This window comes from Halyomorpha halys, unplaced genomic scaffold (assembly GCF_000696795.3).
Source record: "Halyomorpha halys isolate HHAL.00 unplaced genomic scaffold, Hhal_1.1 Scaffold385.1, whole genome shotgun sequence".
Taxonomy (NCBI): domain Eukaryota; kingdom Metazoa; phylum Arthropoda; class Insecta; order Hemiptera; family Pentatomidae; genus Halyomorpha; species Halyomorpha halys.
The window spans coordinates 163,672-191,080 of record NW_027112337.1 but is presented as its reverse complement, the minus strand read 5'-3'; the positions used below and the strand labels follow the sequence as shown (position 1 = coordinate 191,080).

At 29.8% G+C, this 27,409-nt stretch overlaps 1 protein-coding gene across 1 annotated transcript in view; it reads left to right on the top strand.

Moving 5' to 3' along the window:
- The window catches only part of LOC106682041 (uncharacterized), a 42,144-nt gene extending 16,698 nt beyond the window's left edge, over window positions 1-25,446 (top strand). Inside the window, exons 5-7 of the mRNA XM_014422673.3 lie at window positions 2,843-2,992; window positions 14,463-14,605; window positions 20,496-25,446. Of these exons, the coding sequence (XP_014278159.1) occupies window positions 2,843-2,992; window positions 14,463-14,605; window positions 20,496-22,022 (1,820 nt within the window). The 3' untranslated portion in view covers window positions 22,023-25,446. The remainder of the gene's footprint in view (window positions 1-2,842; window positions 2,993-14,462; window positions 14,606-20,495) is intronic.
- The last annotated feature ends 1,963 nt before the right edge of the window (window positions 25,447-27,409 follow it).

The window sequence follows — 27,409 nt, the reverse complement described above, 5'->3', positions numbered from 1 at the left end:
GATACAATGATAAGAATAAAAATACAAAGATAAGATACAGTGATAGGAATAAAAAAACAAGTAACAATGGCAAGAGTAAAAATTTCTTTAAAAATACGTAAAATATAAAGCTAAAAAAGTACAGGAGATGCAGATAAAACAAAAACAATACAGGGAAAGAAAAAGAAAACAACAAAAAAAAATTATATAGAGATAAAATAAAAGTCATGAAATAATAATAAAAATAAATAATAATAATAATGATATAAAATGACAATAAATAAGCAAAGAGCAAGTCAGGACAACATACCTGCTCAAATGAATCGGTTGAACAGAAAGAAACAATGAAGCGGAAGCATGGAGGAGTGGGGAGGAGGTAGGCAGCAAACTGTATCACGGTTTTATTTCGATTTCAAATACGTCGCGTATACAGGAAGTAGTGATAAAGATATGACGAAAAATGATAAGAGAAAAATACAGAATGATACAGTACATGAGTAATTACATTATAATAATAATAACTACAATAACTAAGTAAAATTAGAATGACAAATATCGTTACAAATAATAGAAGATTATATTGAAGAAAATAAAACAATATAGGATATAATAACAATAATTGTAAAATAAGTAACTAATAAAAAATAAATAAAGAGTAGTTTAAAATTTAAAAAAATACAAAGAAATAAGTAAGAAAAATAAATAAACAATGATAACAACTGTAGTATTTATATATCGTGAGAATAATCATTTCTCTACACTGATAATAGTAATAGTAAAGATAACAGAAGTAACATGAATAACATAAAGTGAAATAAGGTAATTTAAAAATCGAAAGTGAAAGTTAACAAAATAAAATAAAAATATATATAAAAGTACAAGGTGTGATGTAGAAAGAAGTACATAAAAAGATTAAAAATAAGTAATAAAGTATAGAAAATAAGTGAAAAAATGTGATGGAATGTAGACCATTGACCATCCCAATTGTGAGATAAAGAGGAATAGTTAGGTACACTCTTTATTAGTCTAAACAACAATGTTTATACTTGAACATAAAACAACAGATTGAACAATTATTATGCATATAAATATTCAGTTTTTTTAGACATACAAAAGCACACCTAGTTATTCATTGTTAGTAATTGATCATATGGCGAGAGGTTTCAAATGGGTTTGCCACTAAAACAAATGCAAAATAATGAAACATTAAATGAATTATAAATAAAAATAGATTTAAAAGAAATATACTAGAAAAATAAAATTGTTGATAATAATTTCCAACCCATATCAAATAGTCTCTTTGCTAACGTTGACTATTGCTGCGAACATATTAACAATCTTGCCACCACAAATATACCATAAATATAAGACAGAATATTATGGATCGAGAGATGAAGCTCTGGTCTAAAACAGGATATGAAAAATTTAAATAGGGGAGATGAAGCCCCAGACTAAAATTTAAGAGAGGCAGGAGTTATAGAGCATAGATAGAAAACCTCCTTGTACTATCAACAAAACAGTAGTAGTAATACAGTGACCTACTGGAGAGGTGTATTCTACCAATCTTTATCTCTGGTTCCTGTGCCAGGGCCCTGAGGTACAATAATGTAATGAGAGAAGAGAAGAGAAAGAAATTTATTCAATCATGCTGCCCAAATACATCGGGTTGCTACATTACACAGCATACTGATCAATCCGTGATCGGACATATATAAATTACATTTTTTGATATGATACAATATAATAGAAAGATAACATTTTTTTTATATCCTGTATGTAAGGACCATTTTATAATGACTTAATATTTATATATTTGTAACTGAGAAGTGGTTATATCTTAAACTATTTTTTGGTAGTTCAGTATATAATGACCGTAGATTGATGTGAGGAGACAATGGTCGGAGGTGCGGTCAACAAAGATGCACAAATAAACAGAACTTATTTATTTGTGCTGACATTTCTTTTTATGTTTCTCTGAATTTAGGTTGCTATCCCGTTTTTTTTTTGTTTTGTTTTTTTTGTTGTTTTTTTCAGCCCTGATGAAGGCCTTAAATTCAGCAATGTCAGCACAAATAAATAAGTTTTATTTATTTGTGCATCTTTGCTGACTGCACCCTTGAGTATCCTCTCCTCATTTTTGCTCCAATACATTCCTCAAGACAATGGATTCAGGGGGGCTTGTTATAACGCAATATTGTAGGGGTGAGGCATACAACATACTATGATGCTTTGAGAGCTAACTGACTCTTGATTGCAACTTAACTTTCTTTCTCCTCTAATCTGACATATTAAAATAGATCAAACAATACAATTTTATAAACACGTTTTTATTGTTCTCCTTTAATGTTTTTACCATTGTCTATTCTCTGTTCATGGTAACAGTTAATATTTTATTTACTTCTTGGTGTAAAACATCTCCACAATAAATAATGTATGTATTATTTCTTCTTCTTCTTCTGGCACGACAGACCATGGAGGTCCAAGGCCTCATGTGATGTGCTGCGAAAATACACCGTGCATCTCTTTACAAGGTTTTCATAGTGTGGGTTCGTCACTCCGACACCTATTTTTATCATTGCCACCCATTGGCTAACGGGCCTCACAAATGCCCGTGGGGAGGCTGTGAGTGAGTATTGTGTAATTTTTGCTTGAAAAAAATCCGGGGTAAGGCTGGACTCTAACTCAAAACCTTTGAGTTGGTAGACAGGCGCGTTACCACGCTTATATATATTAAGTAATATATTACTTGAAAATGTGTATTATCCTCTCTTAATACTTTCCTAAATTTTTTATTTATTATTGTATAAACAAAAACTGGTGCAAATATCTTTTGGTTCTAATTATTTTTTAATATTTATTTTAGGGAAATGCCTATATTTGTCTGGACTGACACCTGAACCTATGACTGCTGATGATGATTATAAGTTGCTTAAAGTTGGTATAGGTTTTACCAATATGGTTGAAAGAGCTACAAAAGGTAGTGCCGACTTGACCAGAAAAGAGATAAAAGAAGGTAATAACAATTTTACAAAAGCTATTTAAAGTTGTTTTCCTTGATATTACTTTCGTAGAGCTCTGATGTTTTATTTTTATCCTTACTATTGAAAGAACTATTCATCTTTAGGAAATCACTTTGGTGGAAATTTGAGGTAATTGATTTTTTTACTTATCTAGGTGGATTGTGATTAATAGTAATAATGAAATACATCTATTACGCATAATTACATGCTCTTAATGCTTACTGATTTGCTTGTTTTTATTTCAGAGTATTGATAAGTTTTTTTAAAATCTATTTTAATGTATTTTGTGCATCAGTTGTGTGTTTAATTATTTTGTTAAGAAATGTGTGAGTCTACATATACTTTATTCTGTATTTACTGTTTTATATAACTAAAAATCATTTTAAACTAGTTTTCTATCATATAACCTAAAACTTTAAAACCAAATTTATATCACTGACAGGCTGAATTAATACTACTAGCAGTTCTTTTTAGAAGTGTGATTTATACTAAATATTTTATAATTACCTGAAACGGTCATCTTGCATTTCTGATTCAAGTTTTGGAGAGTATTGTCATTTTGCATAATTGAGTGAAATATGACTGACTGATTATTTAGCCTTATTAATAGCTTACTAAGTCGACTGGTTAATCTTTTGCTAAGACTTTTTAACTATCATGTGCCTCAAAGAAAATAACTTAAATTTGATTTGAGTACTTTTTATACTGACAATATTGTTTTTAATTTATTACTGAATTGTGAATTTACTCACTGCAGTTATTCTTTTTTTAAATATTCAGTAATGCTTATGATAACAATGTAGTACTATTAATATTTTTATGACATTAGATGTCTAATGTTAATAATATTTGATTTACTGGAATTCACTAACCCTGTTTTGAAATTGTTGAACAAATATAAATAAGAAGTTTTTATGTACAAATATAATAAATGATTTTTTTTTTTTTATTATCCTTTTAACATTAAATATCCCTTCACATTCTCCTTTCCTTTATGTTAATTTTGATGGGCATGTATGTGTCTGTCCTGTGTAAAAATTGTTTTATGATGCTTACTATTGATTAAAAATTAAACTAATCGGGTACATTGACTTAAATTAATTTCATTTTTCAGTTTTCATTCACAAATTTCATTTTACCTTGTTTATTAAATTTTATTGTCATTGCCTGTTCTTATTCCTTTATATTGATATAAATATTGCTCCCATTATCTTAGGTTATATAATTTTGCACACCCTTAATTTCTCATCATTAATCATTGTAGTATTGCACTTTATCAATATACACTGCTTGTTTCAGTATAGTAGTAATGTGAGTAGCTGATAGTAATTGTAGAAATCATAACTTTTTAAGTTGGTCTGTTTGTACACAAACATTTATAAGAAGATATTTACATTTTGTTTCAATCTATAATGTTTTTCATGCATGTAATCTGATGAATATTTTAGGAAATACATTTGTAGTTGTATTTTCCATATCATAGTTTTATCTACTATGTATCGAAACTTATAAAATTTTAATGAAACATAGTAATTTCCTAGTTTTAGGATTGATTAAGTAAGTGAAGAAATTAATGTACTCCTAAATATATAGTTTTTGAATATCTTTGTTCTTATTAATAAAGTGGAGCCCCGATAATCCAAACTTCAGTTATTTGAAAGTCAGTTTAACCTAAAATTGAAATTAGAGTATATTCCTCGGAGTAAAAAGGAACTAGGGTTAAAATAAAATCACTGATACTTATTAATGTAAAGTATGGCTCAGATAATTTCAACCTAGAGAATGTACCGAACTAATTATTGTATATCTAAACTACATTGGTTTGGGAAAAAAAATTGTTAAAGAGAATACTTCTCCCTTGAAGCCAGATTATGCCGGTGCCTCAAAAAAATGGTACCTGCTTGAATTGCAAATGAGTGTTTCCTATGTAGAGCACCACTGCATCAAATCCAACCATGGCCTGATATACGGATTGTACAGCACTTATCAGATTGGGTGGTATATTTCTCTCTTTCAAGGTATTCCAGATTTCTCAGTGTGGAAATCAAATGCAGCTGCAGATCTGTTCAAGTCCAGAAAACCAAGATACACTCTTCACCCTTGATCCCATGGCTTCTCTTTCACCATCCTTGAGGAAAACTAACCCCTTTTTAAAGGGGAATAATGTTTTCCTTCCACTCTTCGGGTATTATCTTTTCATTCCAAATTTCCTGAAACAGCCTGGAATATTTTTTTAAATTCCTCTCAGCCATATTTAATAAGCTCTGGGGTAATGAATTTATGATGAAGCTCTGTGATGAAGTTATCCATATCATCTGGTTCATCTACCACATTCCTTATACCTCTTCTAGCCAAGTTCACTTTGTCCATATGGTCAATAAATGTGAACTTCTCTTGGTAATGTTGTCTCCAAATGCCCAGGATTTCCTTTCCATCAGTCACAATCTGCCCAGCTGTATTCTTTATGTTTTTTAATATATTTTCCTCTCTCAGGCTTTTCTCTGTATTCTATAAACACTTTGAATTTTCTTGGAATTTTTTCTCTATCTCTTTTCCAAACTCTTGCCAAGATTTGCTTTTAACTTCTTATATAAAATTTTTGCAAAGGTTTCGCTTCAGACTGCAATCTTGCTTATCAGCCCCACTTCTGCTTTCTTTCACTCTTTGGGCTACCTCTGCATTCCACCATTTCGTTCTCTTGGTACTGGAAGTCATTTTCTTTTTATCTCAGACTTCACTTGCAACTCATGGAATGTAATTCTTGACATCCTGTCACAAGGTATTCAATTCTTAGTTTCCATTTGTTCATTCAAGCTCCCTGCTCAGTACATCATACATCAGTGTATATTTGCTTCTTGCCTTCCTGCCAAAGCACCGCGACTGCAACTCCGTCATATGCTTTTGGTCTCCTTTTACATGGTAGTAAGTTTTTAGTGTCTGCCACTAGCAATTGGTGATCTGTATTGAGTACTGCCCCACTGATTACCTCAATATCTGTGATTAGTAAAGCTTTGGTTCTTAGTACCTTAATAGTAAAGCTTTTTATTTAATTAGGGGCCAACTTATGGGGTACTTTTTTTCTCTCTTGAAGAAACCAAATTAGCAGGCATTAATACTGGTTATTAATTAATTAATACGTTATTATTAACTTAAGTTTATTGTATGAATGATTCTGCTTTTTAATTCTGTAATCAGAAATGGATCTGGTCCAAATCATTTTGAATTATCGGGACTCCACTGTATTTATGTTATGTCACCTTTAATTTTGTTTTTTAAAGTTATTTATTTTGTTTATTATGAACAATTTTTCCTGTCCATTTTATTTTAAACATAAGTTGTTTGGTGGCATGATAATTCAAACTGTGTTTGTAATAGTTGTGGACAGAAGATTTACGGTGCTTTGCAGATGAAGGATTACAACACCAGTTAAGGGTAAGTCTTAGTAAATTATTTAATTGAAAAAGTGATTTACTGATCATCCCCTGAATAAGGAAACTGGCTCATATCACAAACTTTTCTAATCTTTACTTCATTAAATGAATAACTGATAAATGATTTTAATTAAAAATTGTTTTTAAATCTTAATTTAATTAAAAATTTCTCTATAATCTTACTGTATCCATAATTGAAATATTTAAAAATTAAAAGAGGGAGGAAAATTATTAGCCTTTTTTTTTTTTTTTTTTAGTGATTTTTATGGTCTCCTGACAGTATATATCAAAATATATATTGAATCAAAGATATATCAAAATGAGTGTACTTATCTAAGTTGTTGATTTTTTTTTTTTTTTTAATCTATGAAATACAAGAACTGAATATTTAAAAATGTATCCTGGAAAAAGGATTTTAATTACTTAAGAAAAAATTTTATACTAATTGAACATACAGAAAATAGTTAAGGGGACAAAGTGAAAATGATTGCATAGTTCTTTTACATTTTAATTATCTATTTGGATCCTACATTTTTTGTATTTATGACCTAAATAGAAATTGTTAAAATATAAGAGATGCAGTTCACATTATTAATGTTTTTCTTATCGGCACGATCATAAATGTTACAGTTCTTTCTAACTAGGATAGTAAATCTTCTATTTCTATCTCTTCATTTATTTTACCAAAAAATTGCTTCTAGGATTGTTTAACTTTCTGGTAATTGTAAGCATTTCTACTGCAATCTTTGCTACTGTTACAAGAAATCATATTCAGATATGATTTTTTTAAGAAAGTGGTGGTGAGGATAAGACTTATAAAAATTGATACATAATATATATAAAAATTGATGAAATCCAGCCCTATTTAACATGATTCTTTTTTATGCTCTAATCATTTTTGAACATGAAATCTTAAAAAATAAAAAGGTACATTCACTCACTATCAAGTGAAGGTGGGCAAAATTAGATCTTACTTTTGTTGCTGCTTTTGTGAATACTTCATAGCACAAGTCATTAAGATTTTAATGATACAGTAAACCCAAACAATATTTTTGAATTTTTTTTGGAAGAGTTAATAATTCATAAAAATGCTAATTAAACATTTAAACGGAAATAAATTATTTGAAAAAATGAAAGGGACAAAATACTGTTTAAGATGTAGGTATAAATTTTTTGAAATATCATGCATCCACGGATAAATTGTTAATTTTATATTAAGAGGTTAATAGGTTGAAATATTTGGGACTTCAATGATTTTTAAGTTAAAACATGTATTAAATAAAAGAATACTTACACAATTGTCATAGAAAAATTCTCAAGTATACCAGTAACCACAATCAACTGTGCAGGACTGCACTCAAAGCCGTGTTGTACCAAAGGACAAGAAGGGGCTGTGGGTCAAAGAGAACCCGCTTAATCTTTATTCAATTAGCATACTCTACCTATTAGTCCTGGTATCAAATTTTTATTTTTCCCTATGTCTGACAACTCTATAGCAGTGAACTAAGGATTCCTGTGTTTTTTATGAATAGTGTTTCTAAGGTGGGAGCAACATGACCCGATGTCATTTGAAAAGTTAACACTGCACCCAATGTAAGTTAATCCTATTTGTTAAATTATTTTTTCTAATGTATGGCCTTAACTCTGGAGAAGGCCTATTACTTATGTCAAAATGATGGCACACGTAAATAGTAAAAGATTATTTACTCTGTATACCACATCCTAAACCATCAATTAAAATTATTCATTATCCGGTTACATGTCGGTTTAACATTTAAAATAATCAATCAAATTTAACTCTTAGAGCCTGGAAGTAAAAATCGATTATAGATAGTCAGAAAATCAAACAAAAAATGTCTCTAAATATGCATCAAAAACATGTGAGCGATCTTCAGGGCATGTGAGTTCCGAAATTGTTCAGAAATTATTGATCATGATATACCTCATATATTCAATAATTCAATCTTAAATATTATCTCCAATTCAAAATTATATCTTTTATCATTGTATTTTATTTATAAATTTATTTTGAAGTAAAAATTGTATTGTTAAGTATTTCAATTTGTTATCAATTTTAACAAAACACTTAATTTGAAGGTCTTAATTTTTTATGGCTACTACAATGAATAATATTAGTTCAAGAAAAGCTTGTAATTTTGAATATTTTTTCAATTCTACTTTCATTCATAATCATTTCATCCCCTTTACCATTTGTGCAGTGTGGGGTTACGATTTGTTTAGTCTGTACCAGCTGTCTTGTTCTTGAATATGTATTCTATCTCGTCGTGTCCTTCCTTCTACCTTACAAAGATAATGGATCTCCATGGATTAGATCCTCCACTCTCGTGTTTTGAGGTGAGGGTCTTCGATTCGGAAGAGTAGGAAAGAATAGGGAGGAACGTCGATTTATAGATCTCTATTTTAGTTTTTCTCGTCACTTCCCATTTACCCAGGAAACAAACACCTTCAAAGAAAACTAAATTTTCTTCCAGCTGCACCGATTCTCTGAGAAACTTCCTCATCAATGTAGCCGCTTGCATTGTGATGAGCACCTAGATATTTGAAATTATCGACTGCTCTAGTTTTTCTCCATTTGCTCTGATCACTTTCATTATTCTTCAGGGTTTCTACCTTATCCTCATACATTTGGTCTTTTCCGGGTTAATTTTCATGTTTTTCGTGGCCTTTTTCGATTCTAAGAAAATAAATTAAAATTTATCTACATGTATTCAGTTATATCTACTATATTACCTAAAATGATCCATGATTGCCTATGCTGAAACCTGCAGAGATCTTGATGTTATAACTCATGTTAGATGTTAGCTACAATGGAATCATGCCATGTATAGCTTACGTGTTGCTAATAGTAGGTCCTATTGTATCTCTTTGGCAAGATGAACTCTTCCTTCTACAGTCATATCCCCTCTTCCATTTGCATCAGAAGACATATATGCACTATGGTGCTATATTATCTTAACTTAAATTCAAATTATGATATTTAATATTTCAATATAAATAAGAATCGATCCCCTAGGCAGGGTTTAAACTGGCACCCCTGCAGTCAAGAGCCAGTAAATGTTACCGCTTTAACTTGCTCGGGTACGAACCATACCTCCTTTTATAACCCTCTCTGTTTTAAAAATTAGGAAAGTAAATAACGGTAGTTATTTTTAGTTATAGAAAGTAAAAACTTGAAATAACCTGTCTGAGAGATAAGAACGGATAATGAGATAACATGTAGGGGGTAGGAATTTACGGATCTTGTATAGCAGTCCTGGGTGCCAGACTCGATCAAAACCCTGTTCTACATCAAGAAAGACTCCCGAGCAGTACATTCCGCGCTCCAATGAAGACGAGACTACATCAACCACACGATGGCATTGTTGGATAGTGGAGTGGGATGTTCGGAATCCAAACTGGTGATCTGGGATTATGTGGTTGGAATCTAGGATGGGGTACAGGCATTTTAAGATAAGTTTCTCAAGGATATTTCCCATGATAGGTAACAGAGAGATAGGACGGTAAGAGGATGGGTGTTCTGGCTGCTTTCGAGATTTGGGAGTCATTTTGATTATGGATAATTTCCATGGGTCAGGAAAATATGTGGATCTGGGGACAGCATTGTAAATGTATATAACCAGGAGCTTTGCGGGTTGGTAAAGTGTGGATGATGTTGGATATCTTTGATGGATGAAATGCTTTAGATGTCAGGGTAATTTGGAGTGGAGTATTCAATACTTCTTCAATGTGTTCAAGGTTGGTTGAATTAAGGATGTCAGGGTGTGGCTCAAAGGTTTTAGAAAGATGCTGACCGAATATTTGTGATTTTTCTTCGTCTGATTTTGTCCATGTTTGAGATTCAGTAAGAAGTGGGTGTTACGGTTATGTATAAGTTTTAAAAATGAGTTTTTCATCATTTTTACTTATATTAATCTGTACCAACAAAAATGTATACACTTTTTGTTTATTTTTACCTAGAATAAGAAAAAAAATGCTCAAAAAATTTTAGTCCTAAACATAAAAAAAATTTTAGTATGCTTAGGCTCCTGAAAAGTCCTAAAACATGTGTCCGCTTTAAATAAAGTGAGTTGAAAAATATTTGTTATTATATAACCAGTTTATATTTGTTTTCCACCTCTCGAAGAATCCTTAAATACTAGTTTTCAAGGAAGTTAGAAACTAGATATTCTTAGCCCAAAAATTTCCCATATCTTTGCTATTAATCGTTTTTTAAAATCTTTCATAGATCAAAGGAAATCCAACTGAAATAACTTAAAATTTTTATAATTTCAAAATGACATAATATACCAAATGGCATTATAAGGCGATGTATTTATTTTTGTATTTAAATATATTTAAGTTACTTTTTATTGATATAAAACCTAGCAGATGTATTCTGTTGTTACTTGACTTGACTGGGCTGCTGCTGAATCCGAATATGAAGTCAGTTTGTTTTTCTATTATTAAATTAAATTTTTTTTTTTTAATTTTATAGAAATTTTGAATGTTAATTTTATTTCCTATTTACTTTATTTTTCATTACAATTTTTACTTTTTGTTTTTTTTTTAATAGAAAAAAGAAAAAAATAATTAAAATTTCTTACCTACTCTTTACTAATTTCAAATGACGGTATAGTTACTTTCTAAGAAAAATAGATTGACTATTTGTGAGTAAAATGATATCAGAAAAATTGTTAAGTACTTACATTATTTTATAATATTTCTTTAAATTATGAAATTTCAGATGGTAATATACATGAAAAAAAAAATAGTAAATACCCTTCCTCACACCATCTGGGAAACATGTTTCATTAACAATAAATAAATAATAAAAACAGAGGAAAAATTATAAAAGCAGTTAAGATATAAAACTATGATAAAATTGTGTGGGTTCCTAACAAGTGCTTTGATTGCATCTTTTTTACTAATCATTCCATTATTTGAAATTATCAAGTCACTCCGTAAGAAGTTATAACACACTAAACATAGCGAAAAATCCTTATATATAACAATTCTGATACCATTGAAGCAACAAACTTCCTTTTCTTCTGATTATAATAATAAAGCATACATTTGCAAGTAAAGTTAAAAGAAATAGAAGATTATGAATATTTGGTGTGAGTAATGGAAGATTTATTAAGAGTTTAAAATATTAACATGTGTAAGTCATGGAGATACTGTACAATTTTTCTCTTGAAACACCTATAAGGGATTATGGCATCCCGACAACAAGTACTCTTTTAAATTGGATGACCCAAATAATTTGATTTGTTGATGATATTGACACAATGGAAAGATTCTTTGGGACAGTATATGAATCATTTCAGTTTTGGAAATCAGCAGCCAAAATTAGCCTTATCGTTAACACCCTTTAGATGAAATATTAGACACAACATAAGGCCTGTACTCTAATATAGTTGTTAGAGTTGGACCCAACCAAAGATTATAATGTAACGGTTATATCAACCATGTAAGGCTTACCAGACCAATCTGGTATAAAATAAATAAACCAAAGTTCTGGAAAGATCCTTTCTAAGATTTGAAATAAGGATTCTGTGATGCAAATTCAGAGGTGTCCAAGAAACATACCCAAATTGAAAAAGAACAAATATATAAATTAAGGTCATATTTTATGACCTGGATTTGTGCTAATTCATTTTACTTGCAAAGCTCTTCTGAGCCGGAGCATTTTGCACTGTGGAGAATAATGTTACCTCACAGAGTTATGAATAAACCTCTATACAAAAGGGATCAGTGGCCAGACCATGTTTGCACTGACAAGACTCTGGCTGCCAATGCTAGTAAACTGATTGGTGTCAGATAATAGAAGGCAGTAATAATTAACAGAGAAAATTGGGATCTATCTGGAGCTGACCAAGTCTCAAATGATTAGGATGTAGCGCTGCTTAATCATAATAATATATTTGCTAGATTTCAAGGCAATAAAAAGCCATTTTTATATATTTAGACAATCATAATTTAATTTTCTTATATCACAAATTCAGAGACCTGGTGCAATCCACTTTAGGCATTTGGTGTATTTTAACATCTTTTAAAAAACATTAAAAATGGAAGTTGAGGTATTTTCTATGAGCTAAGAAAGATTTATATGATTTTTAGGGGAAAAAAATACTAAAGTGGAAATTTTTATGCTAAAAATATTTATTTTTTTATGTCGTTAAAGTTTTAGGGACTATGAACTAATATATCAGTTCGAGCACGACAGTCCTCATGGCCTACAGACTGATATCAGTTCGGAGGGTAACAATCCCCATGGCCTACAGACTGACTGATATATCAGTTCAACCAGTTTAGCACTTAAAGCCTATTTACTGATTTATCAGCTCTGTCCTTGGTGATATGTTGTGGATCTGAAGGCATATCCTAGCCACTAGAGTTCATACAAATGTACTTTACTATTTTACTTGTTCCTAAGGATTGAATAGTAAAGGATTCTGGTGCATAAAACCCAGCCCATAAAATATAAATCTGCAATTATTGATTATTAAAATTATTTTTTACAACATTTAATGCAAAAATGAATTTCTGATGGTCCTTAACCTTTTATTAAGTATCTAATAAATTTAATAGGAATTAGGTTTTTATTTGTTGGGCTATAAATCCTCAGTGGTTCATCCTAACGAAAAAGTTATAATAAAACAAATTGAAGAATATTCGATTCTCTGCTGAATAAGTTTAAAAACAAATGTGAATATAATCAAAAAGTATTCATGCCTAAAAACAAATGTGAATATAATCAAAAAGTATTCATGCCTAAAAACAAATGTGAATATAATCAAAAAGTATTCATGCCATTGGGGTTGACAGCGGCCACAGGTCTCAGGCCACAAAACACTCCTACTTCCACGCTTCCGTATCTAAAAGGTTAATTAGTTTTTAAGGTTTTTTATGTCTCAAAAACAAGTAAGAACATGTTTAAAATGCTTGGAAAAACTTTTATCCCAATTTATTTGGGGTGACCACATGTTCTTCAAACTTTTCAGTGGCTTCTTAACCTTTTTATAATCTCTTGAGCATATTTTTTTTTTAAATATGATTTCAGGTAAAAAATATATAAAAATATGTATGCTTTATATAGACGGATAATAATAGGAGTAAAGAGTTATAAAAAAGCAACACAATTTTAATAATAATAATATTTTTTCTTGGCTCTTAGAGCCCATTGGAACGAGTGCAAGGACACTTGTTCAGTATTTTTAGATACAGAATCACCAAAAAATAGGTCCAAATTGGTGATTCCCTGTTGTAACTTCTCTATCTCTTTTAAGTATGGGTAAGATCGAAATTGAATTTTAAAAATTGAGGTATAGTTTAGAATTAGTTATAATTAGCATGAGAGCCATTTAACTTATCAAGTATGAGTAATTTATTATTGTCTGATACGTTTTAATCAGATATATTTATAATAAGTACTTTTATAAAAAATTTGTATTATAAATCTGTTGTCAGTTCATTCATTTCTTTCTTTAACAGCCTCACCCTATGAAATTTTTCCATCCTATGTTGAGTTCAAAGAAAAGAACTTCAATATGCGGTTGGGAGCTGTTAGGTTTATGTACATTTTATGTAGAAAGTTATTTCATTTGTGCTTTAAAAATTCATCTTATAATATTACATAACATTTTATATCATAAAATAGTCCTTTGTAGCAAGTTTTGTTTTAAAAATCCATTAGTTTGAAAGGTAAGTTATATTTGTTTGACTTAAATGTTGTAATTGCTAAAGTTGGCATACTCCTCGTTTCCGTTTTTTTCTGACTGACCTTGTTAGAATGTGGTTTGAATTTCCTTTATTACCCTATTTTACAATTGAATTTACATTGCTTATCAATATAATATACTTTTAAATATTTATTTTACGGTTTATTTGTATCATACCCACTTATTGCTGCTTGATCATCGGGTGTCTTGTGGTGCTGCAAAAGGAAGAAGTTTCCAATTATTGGTTGATTGTTTAAAATTGTATTAAATTAATTTTTTCCATAAATCTAAATTTAGGTGTTTTCTTTTAGGTAGTCAAATATTACTGGAAAAATTGCAGAAATTCAAACCAAAAATAGCTGTCTTTAATGGTAAACTGATTTTTGAAGTTTTTTCTGGTAAAAAAGATTTTAGTTTTGGAAGGCAACCTGAGCTTGTTGATGGCACTAATACAGTAAGTAAAAAAAATGTTTTATTAATATTTTAAATTAAAAAAAGCTTTATAAAGACTTGTTTTCGTTCTCTATTTTAGTTGGTACAATTCGTAAATATTGTATTATAGTTATTCATTTCCACTTTTTTATTTTGTATAAACTCATTTAACTTTTTAATTTTTCTATAAACTCATTTTCACCTTTTTATTTTGGTATGTACTATTTGTGAAATAAAAAAAAAAAAAAAAAAAAATGCTTTGGCTATGATAATTTTGATAAAACTTTGCATCATTAATATTTACTTAGATCGTATGGATTGTCATAATTAATGCTGTCATAGTTAGTAACTTTTATAAAGGATGGATGCTAATTGTTCATTATTAGATATAGGGCTTTTCTACAAGGCAAAATATATAATATATAAATAGCCATATGACTTTTTTTTTTAATCTTCGAAAAACAACCTAATTATAATTTTTTCATTTCATCCTCGTTATTAGTACATATTATTACATTATAAAATTACCATATTTTCTTAAAGACTTAAAAGAATCTTTTAGTATAAAACATATTGTGAAGTATTCAGTTTCTATTATATTTTAATACCATTAAAGTATTACAAGTTCTTGTTTTTATATCTCTTCTATTTATGTTTTAGTTATTATTTTTCTTAAAGTAAAATCAATAGCCTCTTTTTCTGAGTTATTTGACTGAAAGTAATCTTGTCAAGTAGTATTAGATCCAAGTAAAAATTAGATTGTCATTTATTTTTGAAAATGGTTTAAAACCATCTTATATGCTTCATGCTCTGTAAGCTTATGAGTCACATACTCCTCGAGTGGGGCCTGATTTAGGAATAAGACAATTCTTAAAGAAGAATCAGTGGGAATAGTGGCTTCTCAGAGAATGAAAACAGATGGTTTAAAGATATAGATAAAAGTAAATAGATAAAGCAGTTTTAAGTAATGTACCATTTGATGTCCGAATAAGACCTTCCTATGTAACTACTATTTAGCTGCTTCTTTATACCCTCAGTATAATACATTCCTCAATATAAAATTCTACATTTTTAAATTACATTGAATTGGCAATGGGATATCAATTTATGAGAAATAAAATTAAATAACAATTAGTTTTTTTATACTTATTTTAGATTATTATAACATTATTATTGTATTATATAACACTTTTTAAGGCTTAGAATAATTAAATAAGGTACTATGTAGAAAGTAGTATTTCTAGGAAGAAATCCTTCTTTCTTCCTCCTAGAAAGTAGTTCTGCCAAGCAAAAATGCTTATTTTTCCTGAACTGTTACATAACACGAGTGCCGCTGCCGACTCGAGTTTGCTAAGTTAATGCTTCAACAGGATCAGCTACAATGTTCTGGAGAGTCATATTTTTACTACGCCTATGATCATGAGGTAGGCTAGTCTTTGTATTTTCTCCAGAAGTATTCTGGATTTTGCTACATTGGCCTTGTGCCATTGGTCTAACCATAGCCACTGCATAACCATCGGTTTAATGGCTGTTGTGTACAGCCAATAAACCATTTTATTATTAAGCCCAAGAAGTTATTCCAACTGCTCTTTTATAATTTAGTGTCTTTTACACTATTGTTTTCTCCACATGACTATGCCATTGTCCTTTGTCGTCCAGAATGAAGTATTGAAAACAGAGTTAACTGCTAGTTAACCAAAATATATATATAGTTTTTCTCCCAACAGTTACTAATTTCTGTTATTTTTACATATTAATTATTTTTAAAATTTCTATTAACATATTTAATATAAAACATATATCTTTTTTTTTAATATATTCAAAATATAGGCCTCAAGTTAAAAAAAAAATTGTACTGACTGACATTGTGGACTGTTATACTCAATAATATTAGTTTTTATTCAATCTCTTTCATTTATTTATTACCAGTTCTTATTTAATAATATGAAAGAATTAAAATTTAAATGTCACTCTTTAGATTTGTTTTCATCAAGAACGTATCGTTCATCTTTAATAGATATGAAAGTCTTATACAATACAAATACAATTACAAAAAATTAAATGAATAAAGTTGTGATATTTTGTAAGGACTGCATTGATGAGCCTCATTTTGGTTTTCTTTATTTTGACGTATTCCATAAAAATTTATCAATTTAAAACTTTAATTCAACTTAAAAATAACCACTGTTTCAATAACAAAAATTTTAAGATTTTGAAAACTGTGTTCATGAATGCATGCTATCTGGTACCTCTAAGTTACCATGAAAAGATTGACAAATAGCATACGTTGACAACTAAAAATTTTATTTGATAATCTTGGCTGATCTTTAAGTTTCTTGGTGTGATGAAACTGAAAATGCACTCCATTTTATTCCATCATGTACAAATTTTCCACAAAATTTATGTGTATTGTCAGTTTTGTAATACAAAAATCAAGAAAATCGTTCATAGCACCGATGGTGCTTAACTAATCAACTTCAAATTTTTAAGGTATCAAAAGGATGTTATAACATACTGAGTGGCACAAATCAGATTTTTTCAGGTTGATTTGAATTTCAAACATAAAGAAATATATTTATAATTATTTAAATATGTTTGAGTGACTTTTTACTGCCTTAAAACCTAGTAAATATGTACTTTATTATTATCATAAGAATGAAAGTTTATTCGACTTTCTAGCAGTATTAAAACATTCAAATTTGGTCAAAGTATGCATGAGTAATAAAGGTTACAAGTTAATCTAGAAAAATATGCAAACAAATTCATTCTCTAGTGAGAAAAATTTCAATAATTTCTTTATGTAGGATCTGAGTTATTAAATGAATAGATAAGGGGTTTTAATTAAATACTATGAATGATTTTATCGATTTTTTTCCTTTAAAATTGGCGTTTATTTCATGTTTTTTTTGTTTTTTTTTAAACTCCGTACATGACAATAAAACTAAATTCATTCATAGTCTGTTTAACCTATCGCTTTGAACAGCCCTGATGAAGCCCTACAAAGTGGGGCGAAACGTCGAACATTATATCGTTAAAAACTATTTGTTCTTTTTTTACCGCAACCCTGACCATCTTCTTCATATTTTAAGTTATACGGTCAACTATATACATATATATTTATATAAATTCATTTTTAGTTTCAGCACATCAAAAAAAGAAACAGATTAACCAAAATTATCATATCCAATTTCAAAAAGTTATTCTTTGTAATTCTGTGTAATGATCTTTATTACCTTCATCTGTACCATTGAAATCAGTATTTAATTGCTAGTTGCTGAATATCTGTGTGACATACAAAAAAGTATATATATTTTTATTGTACACTTTCTTTTGCCTTCGTGCAGATAATGTGATGTACTATATATTTTAAGCTCTTTTACATCCAAAATATTGAAAAAAAAACTTTATAAAATTTAGGAAATAATTGTGATTTATGATATCTATCATTGTGATCATCATCAATGTGATCTATGATAAAACATAGTCTACATTTTGGAATGATCCTTATTTTATTTTGATGTATAAAAGTTTATTGTAAGTTATCAATCTCATTTCTTGAATTTGTCACATCTTGTATTCATTTAATTTAGACTGCACAACTTCTTCATTTCCATCAGTTAATAGATACCCAAACAATTGGGTTATTCATAGCAGTACTGAATGGATTTAGATTTTTGTGGTTTTAATTTTTGCTGGATGTACCAGCCTTTTGTTTCAGTGTTAAGTTGAATGTTCTTCATCTGCTCTCAGGCTTCTTTGGATCATTGGGGTTTGATATCCACTTATCTACTATATGTAGTACTTAAATAAGAAAACAAAGAAGACTTTTGTATCAACAGTAGTGTACTATAAACATAAGGAAAAATATTGCAAATGTAATTGTCCATACTATTTCAAGTGTCAGCTTCTTCTTGTTTTGTTTACTTTTTTGATATGTGATCTGAATTGCATGCACTTGACCAGGTATAACCTCTAAGCAATCAATAAAATATAATGAAATTATCATGACCTTGTGTGACATCAAGTTCTTCATGTTATTTAAGGTTTCAAATTTTAAGTTTATTTAAAACTTCTTATTTTTAATGTATGTAATAAACACATAAGCATGCACACACTCATTCATTTCTTTTGAATGTTTTTATGAACTTTTTGTTAATAGTTTTAAAGTGAAGTTATTGTACTTAACAAGTTAAGAGGAAAGAACACATCTGTAATTTGGTTTATTTCATACATTCACTTATATCAATGTTTTATAATTGTGTTTGTGTGTGTGTTTTTATGTTTTTTTGTTTGTTTTTTTGTCATTTTATGAGGGTAGGTGCGACATCTTCAAAAAGACGTGGATAGGCCCATACCACTCTGTGTGTCTGTGTGTTTGTTTGGGGGGATTTTAAACCACTAAAACCACCTCTCTAAACCTATTTTCTACCCTCCAAAGGACCATTGTTTGGCATTAAATCGTGAAAGAGAATTGGCCGTATGATATTTCAGTGTGTTAAGCTACCTCAGCTGTTTGATGGTTTGTCGCTTAATGTGAGAATGTACGAAATGAAACGCGTTGATGACTCAGAGGGCAATTCGGCAATAGATGAATACCATTATTCATCATACCTATTATATCGAGGGCCCGATTCCATATCGAGGCTGAGTAGTGCAGGATAGAGATAATTATACTTTATATTAACAAACTGAAACCTAGCCTGGATCTGTGTGAGAAATAGAGTGTTGTGTGCACATATATATGCATACACATACTTACAAATATTACTTAATATTGACAAACATAAAGAATAAATGCTCTTCTTTACCTATATACTCGTGTATAAAATCTTCTGCTATTCTCATGTATACAAAGTTTCTACAATGAAGCTGTGTTATCGTATAGTTTATATCCTCCAAACACTCTAATTGATATTATTTGATTTAATTTATCGATTTGACACTTGTTTTAATCTTTAAAACTTTTTTGATGAGAAAAAAAAGCTGAAAAAGGTACCTCATTTTTTAAAATCCTTACCTCATAGTTCTATGTTGGGGTAATTTGTTCCACTTCTGTTTAGTTTTTCTGTACAACTTCCTTTGGACTGTGAAAGATGGATAGACTTGCTAATGCAGACGGAACATGATTGACCCTGCAGTACAAGAAAATACTAAATGGAAGGATGATGGCTGTCATGTGATGAGTTATAACAGAACAGATATGGTTACAATTTCAGACTTTATATGTTAAGCATATACGAGGCCTGATATTAATGGTAAATTATCAATTATGCTTGACTGACTTCTGAATACCATAGAATGTTTCAATACTGAAGTCCTAATGGTAAATGTTCCTTATAAAAAAAAAATTGTAATAATGAATAGTGCAACTTTTCAAGTAATGTTTACTTAACCCATTATTTAAATCAATTATTCTTAGTCCTTATATAAGCTCATCCTAATCAACTAGGACAGTCATGGGAAAGTATTCTATTACATATCTGATACCAGTATCTATTGACAAGGGTAATTATCTTAATGGCAACATTCCAATTCGTCAATGGAAAATTAATAAGATATCTTCTGAAACTAAAAACTCTTTCATCTCTACATTATGACCATCACTCTTATTTAGATTTACATCCCTGATTTGAGGAGTAGTTCCAATCTGGACAAAAATCAGAAAGTATTTGATTTTGGAATTAATTCATAATTTTCAATAAGCTATGGTTATGAGGAGAGCATAACCAAATTTATTTAGATAATTTTTAGATATGTATTCTACTAGGAATAAGTATATAGTTAATTTATTGGGTATGTAATTTATTATTTTGTTTTAGAGCTAATCTATGGTCATGATTATTAACACAGTATAAATACCTTCTCTTAACAAGGTTTTTTATTCAAGTAATTATTTTTAACTTTTGTTTCAGTATATGTGGGTAATGCCTTCTTCAAGTGCACGGTGTGCTCAACTACCTCGTGCTGCTGATAAAGTTCCATTTTATGCTGCTTTGAAAAAATTCCGTGATTATTTAAATGGAACAGTTTCCGAAATTGATGATAAAGAGTTAGTATTTTCCTATTCTAAGCTCAAAAACTTTTTTGAACCTGACATAAAAGAAGAAGGAAAAGATGGTCAATGTGTATATAATTATAATAAGGTGAATAGCTTGACAGACATTAGTAATTCAGCTAAAAAAGAAGATGAACCACCTCAACCGAAAAAAAAGCGTGGTCGTCCAAAAAAAATTAAAGTAGAAGGTGATCAGAAACCTGAGGAACCTAAACCTAAAATTGATGACAAGACTGGTGCACCAAAGAAGAAAAGGGGTAGACCCAAGAAAATTAAAATAGAAAGTGAAAGTGTTAATCATTCTGAACATAGTAATCCACCCAACCATTGCTTTTCTCCTCCTATTCAATCTCCAAATATGCAGAGTTTCCCTATATATCAACCCCCTCATTATAGTCAGAGTTCTCAATCACCACTCCCTAATAATTTTCATCAGTCACCATTGCAAACGCATGGTTATAATCAGTCACCACAACCTCCATCATTTACTCATTCTGATTTATCTTCGGAAATCAGTGCTGCTATATCTTCAGAACAGAATCCAGAATCTCCAACATTAGGGCCTCCTGATTTTGAACCTCCAGCTAATCTATCGGAAGATGTTAGTAAAAGTCCAGAAGAAAAGGAAGAAGACTGTCACTTTTCTAGTCCTCAGTCAAAAAAAAGTTATCAAAATTACGATGAGTTTTCTACTGATTCTGATTCTGGAGTTCGATATCCAGCCAAATCAATGAACCAAGATGTGTCTTCTAAGAGTTTATCAGGTTTAGAATCTTTGGTTGACCAAATACCTAATATTACAGATGGAGAACCCCAGCATACTGTAGGTAGTGGAGAAAGTGAGCATATGGGTTCACAATACTCTGAAGATTCCGCCTATTTATCTGATTATCCTCGTTCATCCCACTTTAGCCCTCAATATAATACAACAACATCTAATTCTTATATGCAGCAACATAGTAATTTTTCTGTTACATCATTGGCAAATAGTTCAGCATCTGACTCAACTTTCTCTGTTAGTTCTCTTGCTGGAAATTACAGTTCACCAACTTATCCCAACATAATGGGACCTCCAATGCCTGCTGTAATGGAATCTAATTCATCTCTTTTCCCAAACCCTTTAGATAGAGCTTGTAGAATTGATTCTAGTGTTAATATGTCTGGCAATCCTGCTATCCCATATCCCTATTCCCAATATTCTAATCCATATTCAAATTCAAGCAGTGGGTTTTACCCTCCTACACCCAATTTACACATGCCTAGTCCCAACTTTCCTTATCCACCCTATCCTAATTCCTCATATCCCCAGCCTAGTTATTTGCCGAATCATATGTTTGACAGAATTAAACCAGACCGGATGGATATTGGGTTTGGAAGCTTTTGATAACTTTTATTGCATCTTTATATTCTCCCTATTCCTTAAATCATTATTATTATTATAAAATATCATTTTATTGTAAATGAATTTCTTGTTCTTTAAAATTGTTGTATATGTTTTAATATTTAGACAAAATTAATATTTTCATAACATCTTCCATTTGTTGGTTGTTTAGTAGGTCATGATGACAGTAATATTTAACAGAAGTATGTACTTGTACATATTTTAAACATTCTAGTGTATGTATATTGATGTGTGTGTCCATTTAAATGTGTGTATATGTATATGTGCGCATGTACATGTTTGTATGTATGTGTTTGCATGTATGTATATGTGTTTTCACATATGCATACAAGTGTTTATACTTTAAACAAATACATTCTTAAATTACCCTGTGATATTGCAGCCTCAAATTGGGTTTACTAAGTGTAAGGTTTGTGTATAAAAGTTTAGTTATTTCAATTTTGTACTAGGGAACTGTTGCTTGAAAACATATCTTTTAATAATAGTTCCCAGGTTATATGACATGCATTATTTTTCTTGGACCAACATTTAGATATTTCCTCAATTGAGCATTAAACTTATTAATATTGTTTCTGAGTACTCTTCATTTTAATTTTTTTTTTTAATATCATTTGTGACTCACTATTTTGTACCAATGATAAACATTAAGGTAGTTATTCGGACTCTGTTCTTTGTAGTTCTATTTTTATGTTCAAAAATGTTGAGTCATGTATATCAGTCCTCTACCCTGTGCCCACCTAAAGTCACATATGCCAGCCTAATATAACCTGTACCAACCAATCACCAAGAAAATTTTATTAAGTGCTTCAGATTAGCATGTTTTCAATAAAATATTGAATAGTATTTTTTTGAAACACCTAACAATTATATGGCAATATAAGCAATTTTTTTCTACAAAACATTGCTGTAAATCATAAAATATTACAATATAAACAAATTAATGTTCATATTGTAGCATTTTATATATTTTTTCAATTATTAATGAATACCTATTGTTTTATTATTTTTGTTGTTTTTTTCCCCATTTAACAGTAACAAACTTCGACTTATTTTGTATATAGTATGGTATATTTTATAATTAGTAAATTATAATATAATTACTTAGTATTTATAATTTGTATACTTATATATATTTATACGTCTTCATACAGTATCATATTTTAAAAGTATTACTGACGATATCCAACACCCAATTTACATTGAGTAAAAGCAAAAAAAAATAGTGGGTTGGTTGGTGCCCGCCACATGATAGATAAACTATGAAAGTGCCAACAGGTATAAAAAGGTTGAGGATTCCTGATTTGTGTAGTATGTATTTTTTTTTTTTTTTAAGTATTCGTTTATGTGTTTTTTCTTATAATTTATATGGCTGGTCTTATTTAGGTTTTAAAAAATATTCTTTATCTTAATTTTATTATATGTAATATGATTTCTCTTTAATTTTTCTAATAGTTTGTTCCCTTTAGTTATAGTATTTAAATCTAATTTTATCAGATGATTATGATTTTCCAATATATCACTTTACTCCACGGTAATTTGAGGTTTTTTTTATTCTCTTTAATATTTGTTTCTATATTATAATGTTCTTATGACTTAATTCGTTGGTGTTATTAAAAAAAAAATATTTCAAATGAATATTCAATAAAAATTCATATAGCAATCCATAAAAATAACTTTTCACACTTCTGTTTATGCAATCAATTTAGCATTAAAACAATGACGGTGGTTTTGTTTCTACAGTTCAACAGTGTTTGTTTGGAAGTTGAAACCATCTTTTTCAAGATCTGTGACCGTACTGTGTATTTTTAACACTATTCTAATATTGTAATGTAACTTTTTCTTTTATGAAATCCACGTCCGTAATCAGCAAAAGCGTGAATTCCAAATGGCAAAATGGAGCTTTAACATAGCTCCTTTCTAGAGATATCAACAAATGAATTATGTAACAACGTATAACATGAATGTGTTGTCATCAGCTGTTTTTCTTGAGCATGGCACCAAGGTATTTGTGCCACTAGTCATGAAATTGTTAACTAAGCCAAGGTGTATTCAATTTTTTTAAAAGTTGTTTCAATTACGGTACGGTTCATATTAGAGAGAGTCCATATTTAAGTATATTTAACATCTTCAGCACTAGAATCCACTAATGGATCTAGGCTGCCACAAGTGTCACCTTCCACTCTTCTCTGTCCCTATTTGCTCCCAAATCAGTTCCTGATTCCAAGAATTCTGGCATCAGCACTTACTCCATCTATCCATATCAGCTATGGCCTTTCCACTTATTGTTTTACTTCAGGCCTATCATGAGTCAATTCTTTGGGGCTGAGGTCTTCATCCTACTGGGGTAATCCCCCATCTGATTCTTGCTACCACAACAATGTATGTATGTTATATCACATCTGGCTATTTAAAAAGGTTTGCCATTTCATAGTAATATACAATTCTCTATTCATTGTTCTTGACTAAATCATATATCATTGTACCTTCCTTTTGAAAATTAGTAGCTTTCTCTTGTTTGTATTCATTGGTCTCCATTATTCATGTTTTAGCAACTTATAACAGAAATGGTCTTATGAGCACTTTGTATAGGAGCAGCTTTGTAGATTGTGGTAGCAAATGGCTTTCCATATGCTTCTGGTGACCATTATTATATACATGTGTGTGGGTACACACACACACACACACACACACATATATATATATATATATATATATATATATATAAATCAAACTAATAAAAAGATAAAAGTTGCTGTTATTTGTCCCTAATGTTAATGTTGGGCCATTTGTTGTATTTTAAACTGTATTAAATCCTATTTGTGAGATATGCATGTTTGTAATCTTGATCGTAAACACCATGCGGTGTATAAGTTTTCCGAATTCTTCGGATATGTGTGATTTCCTCACACAAAACTTTTGAATTGTGATCGTATTTTACTAATAATTAGGTATACCTGCATTTGAATTTTTCTACCTCAGTGTATCTTTTTATTAAATAGATTTAACTGAATTTTCTAAATTGGTTTTCAATTGCTTAATTACCGGTCTTCTCTTCACTCACTCACTCTTTCTCTCTCACTCTCACTCTCTCTCTCTCTCTCTCTCTCTCTCTTTCTCTCTGTTTTTATTTATTATAATTTTACTAAAACATTTTGTTATCACAATGTATATAGTGTTTTTAATGTTTTAAATTGTATATAAAATTGTGTATGTAAAGTATACATACATGAATTAGTATGCGTGTCTGAAGGAAGAATGTGCTTCCGCGCTGGCATGTGTTGGTATGTGTGTATTTTCATGATACATATATAAATATATATATAATAAATAATTTAAAAAAATTAATTAAGTTATGAATTTACTCATAATTTTCTTTATGTGTTACCAATTATAAAATGAAATTTTATTTATTTATTTATTTTTTCCTTTCCCTCTTTGACGTGGACGTATTACTCAATATGTTGGATAGTTTCTTGAAATTAAATCAATATACTAGTATTGGTTAAAAATATCTTGAAAAAAAATTCAACTTAGATTTGGCCGAATATGATATCTAATTGTTCATCACTTTCGCTTCATGTTTTACAATATAGCTAAGTAAATAAAATTAATTGAAATTAATTATAAAACTAAATAAAAATAATTGAGTCTTTAAGATCTTGTCTGCTTAATCCTTATAGATCTTCCCTCCCCAGAAGTCAAGATAATTCTAATGTACCCAATGTACATAATGAGGTCAGTTCTATTCTGGATTTTCTTTTTAGGAAGTCTGGTAAGTCAATTTCAAAAAAATTTTTGAGGTTAAATATTTCCAAAATTTGAATATATTTTATTCTAAATTATTATAATGTTGCACAACGTTTCAGGACTATTGTCTCATATTCATGTACTTTAATAAACCTCATAATTATGTCATTATCTACATGGCTGAAAAAATTGCTTCACACTGTTTTAATTCATTATAGTAATTTTTTTTTCATTTAGTAAGCAATTTTTTCAGCCATGTAAATAATGACATAATTTCCTTTGTGAAATTAAAAGTTTGACTAATTATGAGGTTATTAAAGTACATGAATATGTACGTAATTGAATGACAATAGTCCCAAAACGTTGTGCAACATTATAATTTAGAAAAAATATATTCAAATTTTGGAAATTTTTAACCTCAAAAAATTTATTGAAATTGAGGTCAGTTCTGTTTATTAACATAATGGTTTGTTAATAATTCAATATATTGTTTTCCGACTTGTGGAGGAATAAAAGCAGGATCCATGGCTTCTCTCCCATCTATGTCTTGCCGTGAGCAGTGAAGTTATGAGTTAAGTAGGGAATATAATCTTTGTCAGAACTACAATATAATGATCCAAAAAAGATGTTACCATTTTAATCCTCAAGGATTGTACAGATGGGCAGTTCTGGATAAGTATTTTGCCTTTATTGGAAGTGTTGATTCTACTAATATTACTATTCAGAATAATGGAAGCAATAAATCTCTTGAATATTTGAATTTAATAATGAATTGGCCCACCTTATTTTTAATATTTATAGCAATGATTCAATTTTGAACCTCATTAGGAAAATTAACTGCTATAGTGCTTTATATATAATACATATTAGTGGGGATTGTAATGAGATCCTATAGTTAAAATAAATTGTATTACAAAATGAATAACATATTAATTAACACACATATGTTAAGATTTCTTGGGCTTTGTTGTATTGAATGTAATTTCTGGCCAGGGACCATTTTTAATGTCTATTATAAAATTTTGTGTTGGCACATATAATGAAGTTTAAATTAAAATTTAAAAGTAGTACATGGATCATTCCCCTGTTTTGGTGTTACTTCAGTTAAAAAGATTTTTAAGAATGACCATTTGAATGTGAATGATTTTATTTTTATGTTATTTTCCTTGAGGCCAACACTTCCTTCTCACTTTGAGGCTCTAATAATTGTTACCTAGTTATAAAATATATTATTAGGATTCTCAATTGGAAGTTCAGCCCACTAATGTTTGTGATTGTAGCGAGAGGGAGCAAGTAGTTGGACCACAACTCACCAGAGCGCTCCACCTCGAGCCTCACCGAAGCTCTCAAATTTTCTTATTACGTCATTTTGTAAAAAACACATTGTAATTTTTATATATTAATAATTTCTGTACATACTATTTAGCAATATCTGTACAATGAATAATAAATGATAACAATGCAATGCACGAACCTATCTCAAGCAGACATGTACCGACCGCTTCTCGGTCACAGCCGCATGGACTAGACCTATAAATAAGGAAGGGACTCTGAATCCCCCAAATTGACAACCAGCCGGAATGGCCCCTCCCCATTCTTTGTTAGCCCCTGGCTATATAGCC